Consider the following 12,445-nt stretch of genomic DNA (forward strand, 5'->3'; position numbering starts at 1 on the left):
CACAACTATAATGAGTAATTCAAAATAGCACACAAATGAAATTGAAATAATTTGATTTAGAAGTGAGGTGTATAGAAAACAGGAAAACAAATGTAGATTATCAGAGGAGATGGCATGGCAGTAGTCTCTAAAATCTATTATGTATAAGAAGTATAATGGAGGCAGGCAGATGGTACTTAATTTTTGTCTAAAATTACCTGAGCACTACAGGGTCCATTGTTGAAAATATGTCTAAGAATTATTTACCTCATTCAATTGTACTTCTTGGTTTTGAACTGTAAAATTAAAGGCTAATGAAAAGAACAGGGAAATAGTATTTTCCATGATTATCTACAGTTACTGAAAGAATGTATATCCTGCAGTGAATAAAATTATTAAATATGGCATAAAATACTTACACTGGGAGCTCAGAAGTGATTGATTACTCCTGAAATTAAAAACTGGGATGACTGCATTGCCCTTTCCAATGACACTTGTAATTTCCTTCTCATTATCTAGGACTTGTAGTTTAATGAGCACATCTGAATTAGAGGTTTGTACCTGCAATGTAGCAGTATGTGGTGCTGTGACCTTTACAAAATACCTAAAGAGGAAAAAAAAAATTATAGCAATATAACTGACTAATACCTGATCATTCTTTTTAGGAAAGTACCTAAATGTGCTGAACCGGAAGCAAACACTTAAAATTGAGTTACAAATAAACTGTTTTCCTGGAATCTGATGGGCTAAGCTTCCTGTAGTGAAGTTTAATGCAGCGAATCAACAAATAAAGCAAGTGCTGCTCCTGAAAAATTGGGTGGTCTAGCTATTTATTTTTTTTTCATTGTCTTATCTAATGTCCAAATAGACATTTGAATGCCTATTGTACTTTTATTTGTTGAATATCATTAGCCAGATTAGGGAACTGTACCATTATAAAAGTACCTGAGGGAAAAAAAAAAAAAAAAAAAAAAGATCATTTGCTTTCAAAAGGGTAGGAATATCTCCTTTGATGGCAATAGCTACTTTGGTCAGCTTAAAAGACCATGGCATTAAAAACCTGTTGAATTAGAATCTGAGGAAAAAAATCAAATAATTGTTATGTTGTTCAAATAGTTGTTTATGTTGTAACCCATTGCTTTATGTATTATATGCTTTTTGTGCATAAATTCAAATTGTTATGACTAATCTCACCAAACAAGCAAAGAAACAAAAACACACAAAAACTCCATCACCCTGACTTCAGCACGTTTGGAGCTAAAAATATATCATTATTTTTAAGGTTGGTGACATCAGAAGGGTGAAAGAATGAAAGCCATCAAGAAAGAGAGTGCTTACAAAATTTTAGTGCATTTTGGTTTTTTTCATTACATGCTTTCTTCAATTATGTTGAAACTGATTCCTTCTCTTAAAGAGACCTCTATCCCAATAATAATAATTTGTTGGTTTGAAATATTGAAAATGCTTCCAGGAATTAGGGTAAAATGTTTTAGAATTAATCTTCAAAATACACACATTTAATCAACTCTAAGCACAGGGCCTGTTGTAGTGCAATGCAAAGTTCTTTGTGTAAAATCTTAAGTATAGCAATTTAGGAATGGTTAGTTCTTAATTCAGAATGGATTTTAATGAACTTTAATTAATTTTAAAAACTATTAATAAAAACTGAATCTCATGTTTGTTAAATATATTCTCCTAAAAGAATCAGCACACAAAAATAAAAAAAATAAATTTTTCTGTCAATACTGCAAGATAGAAACTGGTCTGATATATTGGGAAAAGAGTGTTTCAATACATGTTTATTTCCCAAAAGTACTATGGAATTTCAGTAATTGGCATATGGATAAGACAGAGCTTACAGAAATGCAAAACACTGAATTTTGATTTTAAAGTTATAGTCTGTGCACTTCACACCTGTTCTTCATTAAGTAGTGACACTATTTCACAAAAAACATTTTCACTAATCAAATGTTAATTTGATAGCCCATAACATTCAGATATTTGCATCAATATTCTCCCCTTCTAAGAACGAGGAAAGAACACACTTTTCTGCTAGGGATGACTGATATAAACCCCGGAATTTATTCATCTTTCCCTCAATATTTACCTAAACAGTAGGAACTCCTTGTTGGGTATGTAATACTCCTTAAATTGTAGAGTAGAGAAGGTATCATTGACAGCCTCACGAGAGAGAAATGGAAGGGCACTCTGGGAGGTGCAGAAGCGCAGCTTCCATTTGCCACCTGGCACAGGCTGCTCACCAGTGTGTGCTTCAGCCACAAAAGTGTATCCTTTCTGAAAGGGGAGAACAAGTCATTTTTACATTTTACAACATTTTTGACAATAACACTACCCAAAAGGTACTCTGTGACTACATGCAACATACTTCTTGTCCATTACACTTATTATTATAATAAGATGAGCTTCATCAGCAAGAATCTTATAACTCCAGTCTACTCAAACCTATGGAGCATCTCTTATTTTAGCAATTCATATTTGGCAAAAAGGTACATGGCAAGTTAAATCCAATTTCATCTACCTGGAAAGCTGGCAGGTGTTTTTAGGGGCAGATACTACCAAAGTCCTGAAGTCACTTTCTAACAAAATTATTTGATGATTTAAAACGCTCCTTCATGCTTAGGGAGTGTGAAAGTAGGGGTGGATGAATTTGCTACATGGAAATTTAGAGATCAGGTTACTTCAGTCTTCAAATCTGAGTCTTTCAGACTCAGATTACTTCAGTCTTCAAATTAACATTTACCCTAATTTAATAATGCCACTGCAGATATAGCACGAAATGACAAGATTTTTATCTTATTTTTATTACTATATTAAGAAAAAATATTTCTAGTACTACAAAATTAAAAAAATAATAAAAAATGCAACACACAATTAATAAGGCTGATTCAGATTTAGGTGCTCTTTATGAATCCTGAGAATAGGAATATGAGGAGCCAGGATACAACATAAAAAGATTCAAACCTTGATTAATTTGTATTTGTGAAAATGAAGGCAATGTGAATGTGATTACTTGAAAGGCAGGGGCAGGAAAAAAGGATATAAGGAGTGAAATGGCCACTTGTAATGTTGCAGGGGAACTCAGCATTAAATCCCTTTTTCATGTAGTCTGACTAGCCCTATATCCCCATATTTCAATTATTAAAATTTCAAGTTCCACTCAAGAAATGGTCCAAATGAAAAAACTTTGAAAGGCTCTGTTTCTTTCAGCCCTCCTCGAAATTCCATTTAAAGAAATCACCATTTACCAGCAAAAAGCTTTGTTGAAAAATCCTTATAATAAATAGGGCTGTAATTTCAGAACTATCCAATAATTCAGGGCTGTGGCTCCATGAATACTGAACATTTAGAATGAAATTAAAATCAATTATTCATTATTCCAATTTGTGCAGTTGTAGCAGTAAGGTGCTTTACAACCTTTAATCACCACAAGGTAACAGCAACCACTCAGAGTAACCATTCAGGAGAACTCACTTATTTAAACATCTAGTCAAGCACAGAGTCACAGACCCCTCTGTTCTTACCAAGTACACCTGCAAACGGAGAAGGATTTATCCAGATATTCAACTGCTTTCTGAAGCACAGCATGCATGAGAAGAAAAAATTCTCACAATTTCTCTTGTATACCTATCTATAAAGCTAATGTTATACAATCCTAATGTTCACTAAAAATATTCAGAAAATTCAGACTTAGGACCAAAATTTTGTTTGAGTGGGCACTTTGTGAACACTACAAGCAATTAGAAAGCACAATAACTGAATTTTGTGTCTGGTAGGAAGACCAAGTCACTACTGAGAAATAAGAAAATATATGTCAACAACCCCATTAAATGTATGTCTCTTTTGTAAATAACCTTCAAGAGGTTTTACTACTTACTTGGATACCTTGTTACAATTCACTATCTCTAGAATCAGAAAGGATTGTTTGCTAATATACCACCCAAATTAACTTTATGGCCAAGTAAGATGAATCCTTTATATCCTTCTATGTCTAGTCAACAGAAATATCTGAGCAGTGTCCTTGCTCAAATAGACTTCTATTTTCTAGACTAAATATGGTGGTAGTGATGATTTCTTAAACTCTTATCTATGTAGGTCAGCTGAAGCTTGAGTGCTTATCTCTATCCTTTTCTACAATCTGTTCAAAAGACTTGTGAATAATAGAGAATAATTAAAAAAAAAAAAAAGCACACCAAGAACTAAAACAAATTAAACTGTATCCAGCAGTAGGGAAAAAAACCACCAAATAAACTTTAATGCAACCCAAAAAATCAAAATAATGCTAAGCAAGTACCCAGTTTCCATCTAGGTTGTAAAGTCTGCAAAAAGAAGACACACTTTATTGCTAGTGTGCAGATTTTATCTTCATTGTCAATCATTCTGAAATGAACTTTAATGTGTTCCAGAAGTGTCTCTGCAGCAGAGTAGCAGTATCTGTTGACAGGATTCCTTTTTACCACTGTTGTAAATTGCTGAGTCATAGTTTGGAAGCAGAACTGGTGAGTGTATTATTTTCAAAAATTACTTTTTATGTAATAATACTGACATTTAAGAATTCAGGCATACTGAATAATTTCTTGCTTGATGTACTACATTGTTGACTATTTTTTACAAAATACTGTTACAAAAAAATATAACAGATTAAAGTAATACCATCGTATTCTGTGTTTACCAACAGCAAAATGTCTTGTCAAAGCATCAACAGAATTTCCAAAGCATGTGCAGCTCCACTGAAACAATAATCAACTATTTGGAAATAGGAAGAAGCAAGCTAAATTGGAGAGCATAGGGTGATATCCATACTGAGGAACTCAAGAGCTCAGTGATTGAGAAATGTAATAAGAACAATTAAAAAAATACAGTATGCCTGCACAATTCTGTTTTAATACTCTAAAAATCACTCTACTGTTTTTAACCACATTTAATATTACTAAATATTAACCATTAGTTTAGCAAACAATACAAAACTGTGGGCTCAAGAGGGTTTAAAAGAGGACTTTTTAAATAGGGAGGAGCAGGAATCCAATGAAAAGGGCCATTTTCATCAGTAGTTGACACAATCACTAGGGCTACTGTGCTGTACCCATGGGAAGAAAATATGTACCCTTATCATTTCTTATTCAAACTTTTTATGGCCACAAGTTAAACATTGGCACCAAATTTACTGTGCTCAGTTATGCATGATAAACAGGAAAACCTCCAAAACAACAGCAGCTGGAAGGAGTATATAGGAGAAATAATCAAAAGTTTACTAATAAATATTTAGCACGGAAGCAGATCAGGGGTGGTCTCTGTTCAAACTTGCTAATAAATAAGGGTGTGCTTTTAAGTAGAACACTACTAACACTATGACATAGCTAAAAATCTCCACAGAATTTGGGCATTGTTTATTATTTTTAAAATTATACTTTTCACAACGAGTTCTTGTGTTTACCTTATTTTTGGGATAAACATGAGGTGCCACATTGAAAAAGGCATGTGGCATTTCCTCCTGTGTGTCATTATCAAGAACATGAAGTCTGCAGAAAGGGATAGTGGTAAACACCTTTGTCAATATAAACATGTCTTCTGGGACAATAAATATTTCTCTAAAAAAGAAAAATTAAATTATATCAAAAAACATTTTCCCAAATAAAAGGATATGTGCAATACAAAGCAAAAAATATTGCCATGATTTAACCGCAGCCAGCAATTAAGTACGATGCAGCTGCTCACACACTCCCCACCCTCAACATACCTGAGGGAAAGAATCGGAAAGAAAATACAAATCTCATGTGTTAAGAACAATTTAACAATACAAAAAATATATACTAATAAATATTCTAATAATATGAATATTTGTAATGATGAGGAGAGGGAGAGAGAGTAACAGAACCCACAAGAAATGAATGATGCTCGATACAATTGGTCGCCACTCACTGACCAATGGCCAGCCTGTTCCTGAGCAGTGATCAGCCCCCTTCCAGGTAATCCTCCCCCAGTTTAGATACTAAACAAGGCATTCTCTGGTATGGAGCATCCCTTTGGCCACTTCAGGGCAGCTGTCCTGGCTGTGCTTCCTCCCAGATTTTTGTGCACCCCCTCACTGGCAGAGCGTGAGACATCGAAAAGTCCTTGATTTGGGGTATGCACTCAACAACCAAAACATCAGTGTGTTATCAATATTGTTATGACACTAAATCCAAATATGCCACACTCTACCAGCTACTAGGAAGAAAATGAAGAAATTAAGAAGAAAATGAACTTTGTTCCACCCACAGCCAGAACAAGTACATGCCAGAATTTAAGGAAAGCAGACAGATAAGTAAGTTTTTAAGCAGGTTAGTGAAAAACCAGAGTATATCAATACTACTTCCCCATAAGAGTTGTATAGGACTCTGTGAAACTCACCTGAAAACCAGAAACCAGGCATTTGGTGGTTGATCAGCATATGTTACTGCATAGTCAGTGAAAAACATCTTACATGATTCATCTTCATAACAAGGAAACTTTTCAACTGAATTAAAGTTTCTTTTAAATAGTTCTCTGGAAAGGAGAAAACAAGATAAAGACTTCAATCTAATCAGGATGACATATATATATATACACTGACTTTTACTTAATACTGATCATGAAGAACACTACTTTGTGCATGAATGTAAAACAACAACATAAAATGTGTTGCTAATGTTTCTCTAGTAGTTGTTCACTCTTAAATAAAAAAATCATGGAGGGATCAGTTCTTTCAGACCTCATGGCAAATATATACACATATTTCTATCCATCAGTCTACCTGTGACTATAGCTGCTACTAATATCCCAAGATGTTATGGTTTCTACAAAACTTTACCTTTTTTTCTTTTTAATAAATATCAGTTAGCATAACTTCATTTTCTTTATATTAAGTTGTCATCTTAAAGCTGTAGAATCATTAGGATATTAAAATACCTTTATTTAGTTTTAAAACATTTTGGAACAATAAAGGAATAAAACTTATTGGCCAAGGTGCTAGATTGTTATGTTAAATAGAAATCTGTCAGCTGTTAAAAAAAATTACGCACAAGCACATTAGCATGATTTCAACACTCAAATGTTGAAATCCCTCAGGACAATGGCTATGAACCCCATAAGTTTTATAGGTTGGAAGGCAGGCTAAAAACTGCATCTCATCTTTGCTGATGCTACAAATCTAAAATGGAAGGCTAATATTTGGAACAAGGTTGTGCTTGCAAAGTCCTGCTCCCATCAATGTACACAGGTTTTACAAAATTAGAAACACTAAAAGGTGATATGAAATTATACCTGGTGTGAGTGTTGCTCAAATTGCTGGTTATAAGGAGTGAGGATTTATATCCACAGGCAGTAATTATTGCCAGTTTTCACTCCTCACCCCTGGAAGAACTGATTTACTGCTAGATCAGTTGTGTGAACACTTGCAGAGAGATTTTTGGAGGGCTTAATGGAAATATGTGATCCCCAGAGAGTGTTAGGCTTGCAAATGACTTAATGAACACTGTTGAAATTAGAATAGCCATCTTTCCAAAAGCTGTAATAAAATAGCAGGAAAAGCATAGTAATACACCTACTACATTTCTACTACCTACAAATACATCTACTTCAAGCAAGTGAGACAAAAATGACCCCTGTTGAGACAATAAACTGTGTACAATTACATAGTAAAGCTATCTTCTTTCTACTGTCAATCATGATTGCTTAACAGATAGCACAAATTTAAAAAAAATCCTTAAATCAACTGGTTAACTGCTTAACTAAGGAATCAGTATCAGATCTATACTTATGGATCAGCCTACCAAATACTAAAAAAATTAAACACATGCAAAAGGTAATATTTTAGATCCAAAAAATCAGGAAAAATCAGTAACATACCAAAAATTAGATTTTACTCATGTAGGGTACACAGAATAAAATATAGCATATATTTAGTAAAAACATTTCATCCCCTCCATCAGGGTTTTGTAATTTTGACACTAATAATGCTCTTACTATGCTTATTTTATGAAAAAACAGTTTATGACAACTGCCTACGATAAAATAGTTTGATTTATTGCGTGATTACCTTAACAACGTTACAGCACACTCTTCAAAATTTAACTCAATCATAGTCCACAGGTTTTTCAAAGTTTCTTCAACATCAGTGTTTTCTTTAGTACCTAGAGATAATCAAATAAGTTAGAAAATATAACATTATGCTATTGTTCTAAATTTACCCCTGCCAAATACTTCTGAAAAATATGACTTATACAAGTAAACTGCCTTATTTATTTGGAGTTTTACAGAAGTCTGAGCTCAAAACTATTTTTTTCCTTTGACAGAGTATTTTCCATTCATCACCATCTTTGTACTTTTAGGCACACCTACAAGTGCAGAAATTATATGATCAATATTTTGTCCAATTTACAGTTTTTTCACTGTAATATATTGTATTGATATTTGGCAATCTCTGTCCTCAGAGAATATGCTATTTAACTACTGCTATTTCCCAGCAACTTTCATCTGCAGATACCAGGAAGGGGTAGGGATGCACCTAAACTAATTGTGTAGCTAACAGGAAAAGAATTGGGCAGCTCTAATGGGTAATTCACCCCATCTGTGTTGGATAACTCACATAACAGGATGTGATGTCACCTCAAGGTGTCTGCTTCTAGACATGGAATACATGTATATGAAGACAAGACTGATTTGAAAGTTTTCAGTAGTACAATACAAATTTTGGTTTATTTCAATAAATACCTTATCTTTTTAAAAATAAATATCACTTTTTCTAACTTGAATGTGTCCAGATTCAAGCCACAAACTTTGAATCTCAGACTAAAGATCTTCTTGTTAACCTTTGGATATCAGCCTAAAGAGACTGTTACTATGAAATTCCTTTCCTCCTGTGGGTACTTAAAAATTATAGCCAAGTCTTTTCTTATCTGGTCTTTCTGAAATGACAAACTAACAACCTGTAAGTACAAGGCCTATATTCAATCCTGATCCTTACAACTCTACTCAGAATTTTGTGGTTGTTATCTTTCTTTCTTCCTAGACTGTGGATAATGTACCTGGACACAGTATTCCAGCTGAGATAACAGAATTGCTGAATAGGAAATATGCTATGAGTCCTGAACTGCTATGCAAGATTCCTCTATCTATATGCACAAGAATGAAGGATAGTATCAGTACAGTATCCTTGGAGGACAGCATCAGGCTTTGATACTGTGTGTGTTCCACTGACTGCTCATTATGATTAGGTTCTTGTATGATTTCCTTTACATTTCCACAAAAAAAAACTTAACATTTATCCCAGCTCTGACCTAAATCTACATTAATATAAATTCTGGTTTAGTATCTATGCAAATCTAGGGGGGGGCGTGTATCTTTCATGAACTTTTTAGTATCATATGTACCAACTGAGTGGTTAGGAATACTTAAGAAAACTACAAGTTCTATTTCATTAGTTTCAGTTAATTTTACCTAGATACTAATTAGTAAAAAACTCTTTACAGTGAAGATTTTAATAAGATGAAGCATGAAACATTTTTGAAAGGCATTTTTAAATGGCACACCTGGTTCTCTGCTCTTCAGTATTTTCCTAATATAAGTCCCTCGCCAGATGGCTTGAATTTTGAGAGCTGCTGCTTCTTCTTCAGATGTGGGAGTTTGATTCTCACAACTACTAAGGGATTTCTCCTCACTGATCTCTGAAGGATTGGAAGAATGAGTAGCATCAACTAAGCTGGAAGTCTCGTTCCTGTTGCTTTCTGTAACAAATTTAAAAAATTAAAAACAAACAAACACAAAACAGCAAGGGAGTGATTTCAAGCATAAATCTTCTATGATGGAAATATCACTCTTGCAATTGTTTTTATCATAAGTTGGAGAAAATATACTGTACAATTACACGAAGTCAAAATGTCAGCTAATTTGCTAGTTACAAACATCAAATAATTTAATTTTTCTCTTCATGGATAGCCATTGCAGGGCATTTTTTAAAATCACATCTCTTACTGTAGTTTCAAAATGTTCTTCCAATCATGATCCCAGAGGATACGCTGAAGCCTGACTCTGTACACAGCTTAAAAGAGCTTCACTAGATTTTAATTACTTTTGCCTCTCAATCTGATAATTTTATTAAGTAATAATTTCAACACTAGTGTTGTTCAAAACATTTTTTTTAACCTTCACAAATGAGCCACGGAATAAGGGTAAGATCTATGATAAAGGGAGAGCTCATATATCGAACTGACTTTATGTTATCAAGGAGTTTCAAAGTGCAGCAGAAATTAGTGGGTACTGACAGGTTAGCAATGAGGTCTTTGAAGGCATCCTTGCCTAGGAATTAGCAACTTGGGAGCCATCAGAACCAGGACTTAGGGGAGGGTGTGGAGAGCAACACTCCAAGGGGCCAATACCAGAGTGGTAGTTTGGAACTGTACACATGTGGAAAAAAGGGAGCAAGACAGTGTGATAGGAAGGAAACAGTGTACAAACAAAGAAAAAGGAGAAGTGGAATCTGCTTGAAAAATGTAGACAACATTGCAGGCAAACAAGCTGTCTTAAGATATTCCTTTCATCAGCCAGATCACACATTTCAATCTAATCACTTTTACTCAATATCGCTAAATCTGGCTGAGTTCTCAAACCATAATTTCTCGTCAGTACTGCGACTCCAACCCTAAAAAGCCTCTTTAATGCTTGGGGACTGGAAGATTACACAACCCCACTTCAGTAGAAACCTAATTAGAAGTCAACAGTATGAATGACAAAACCACTTCTATAAAACAGAAACATATAATCAATCACAGAATATAGACTTGAGTGAACCACTGAAGGCCATCTGGTCCAATCCCATATCCAAAGCCAGATGAATTTAGACCAGGTTGCTCCTGTTCTTGAATAAATGTCCAGTCCATTTTTTAATACTTCCATAACAATGGAGATGCCATAATTTAAATAGGCATTCTTTTCCAGCTTTTGACTACTCTCATGGTGAAAAATGCTACTCTAATATTCAGCTGGAATTTAACATGTTCTAAGATGTGTCCTGTCTGTGCATCTCCAGAAAGGTTTTGGCTCTTCCATTCATTCATCCCTGTAACACACTTCAAAGTGAATTTGTTCAATCTCCAAACTTGTCTATTTTACAATTAAATAACCCAGTGGCAAGATGACTTCTGACCTCACTAATCATTGTCTTCATGGAAGGGAAATAGACTTCGATTTTCAGCTCGTGCTTTGGCTCAGAAAAATGAGTTCTGCTGCAGAGCCAACATTCCTCATATAAGGCAAAAAATGTATTATAAAGTAACAGTTGTATATATATGAACACACATATACACAGATTGACCTAATAGGTAAGAATATTCTAACATGGAGCAGGAATCAACAACATAGAAAAGTAAATACAACAAGTATTGGTGCGGTGTTGCCCTGTGAACTAGCTAAAAACTTCATCCACTGAAGATGCCAAGTAGATCCCATAACTAGAAGTAAATACCTATAACACACAAAAAACAATTCTATTTATAGAAACTTTCAGAAGTTACCACAGATCAGGCCAAAACCCCAAAATTATGAGTATATATTCATAAGGAGATTCTTTTTGTTCTAATTTTTTAAACAATCTCATAAGAACAAAATTTTTTTTGCAACATTTAAGGCAAAATAATGAGGTTTTAATTAAATATTCTGAACTTTCAAGGCTTTTTTAACTTAATATTTCTTAATATTTTTTCTTGTAAGCAGAGAACTATATATTGTGAAATGCTTTTTAATCAATCAATCTTGAGCTAGTGAATGCTTTAAGTTCATCAGTATTGAACTAATGGATGTTTCAAATTTGACATTATGATTGAAAACAGATTTGTCAAAATTCTCTGACACACCTTATCTGTTAATCAGAAGACACTGTGCTAGTAATAAAACTGAAGCTTTGAAAGCAGCCTAGCAAGACACTGTTCACCATAAAATCACTGCAGTTCCTGGAGGCAATGTAGAAATGAGTTTTTGAAAAAGGAGTATTTTGCATGTATTCAAGAGGCCTTTTACATATTCAACCAAATAATGCCAAACTTGCCCTCACCCCTTACTAGAACTCCAGTTCAAATCCAAAGTGCAAGAAGAAACAAATGTTCAGAATTCTCTTTTCATTCGCACAATGCAACACAACACAACCATACAATCAATCATCTTAACCTATGTTTCTGGGGGAGAGAAAAGCTTGTTCTGAAAAAGAACTGAGCAGGACTTTCCAAATACAGTTTCACAGTCAAGATAAGCTTATAGATAACAGCTTGACTTCTAGAGAAAGTTTTAGACTAGAAGGTTTTAAGAGAACTGTACACAAAGGGCACTCCACTTCCAACTTGAAAGTTGGAATTTATCCATGAGAAGGAAATGTAGCCCCTGAAATGTGCCTAAATTACTGTTAAGTGTTTGAGACTCTTGAAAATCAGTGCCACGGACC

The 12,445-nt window shown here is 34.2% G+C and overlaps 1 protein-coding gene across 1 annotated transcript in view; it reads right to left on the reverse strand.

Moving 5' to 3' along the window:
* Positions 1–12,445, reverse strand: part of ADGB (androglobin) — a 97,507-nt gene that overhangs the window by 20,837 nt on the left and 64,225 nt on the right. Inside the window, exons 21-26 of the mRNA XM_058801473.1 lie at positions 9,546–9,740; positions 8,054–8,147; positions 6,388–6,522; positions 5,432–5,585; positions 2,087–2,274; positions 399–583 (exon numbers count right to left, since the gene is read on the reverse strand). Coding sequence (XP_058657456.1) covers positions 399–583; positions 2,087–2,274; positions 5,432–5,585; positions 6,388–6,522; positions 8,054–8,147; positions 9,546–9,740 — 951 coding nt within the window. The remainder of the gene's footprint in view (positions 1–398; positions 584–2,086; positions 2,275–5,431; positions 5,586–6,387; positions 6,523–8,053; positions 8,148–9,545; positions 9,741–12,445) is intronic.

This window comes from Ammospiza caudacuta, chromosome 3, assembly GCF_027887145.1.
Source record: "Ammospiza caudacuta isolate bAmmCau1 chromosome 3, bAmmCau1.pri, whole genome shotgun sequence".
Taxonomy (NCBI): domain Eukaryota; kingdom Metazoa; phylum Chordata; class Aves; order Passeriformes; family Passerellidae; genus Ammospiza; species Ammospiza caudacuta.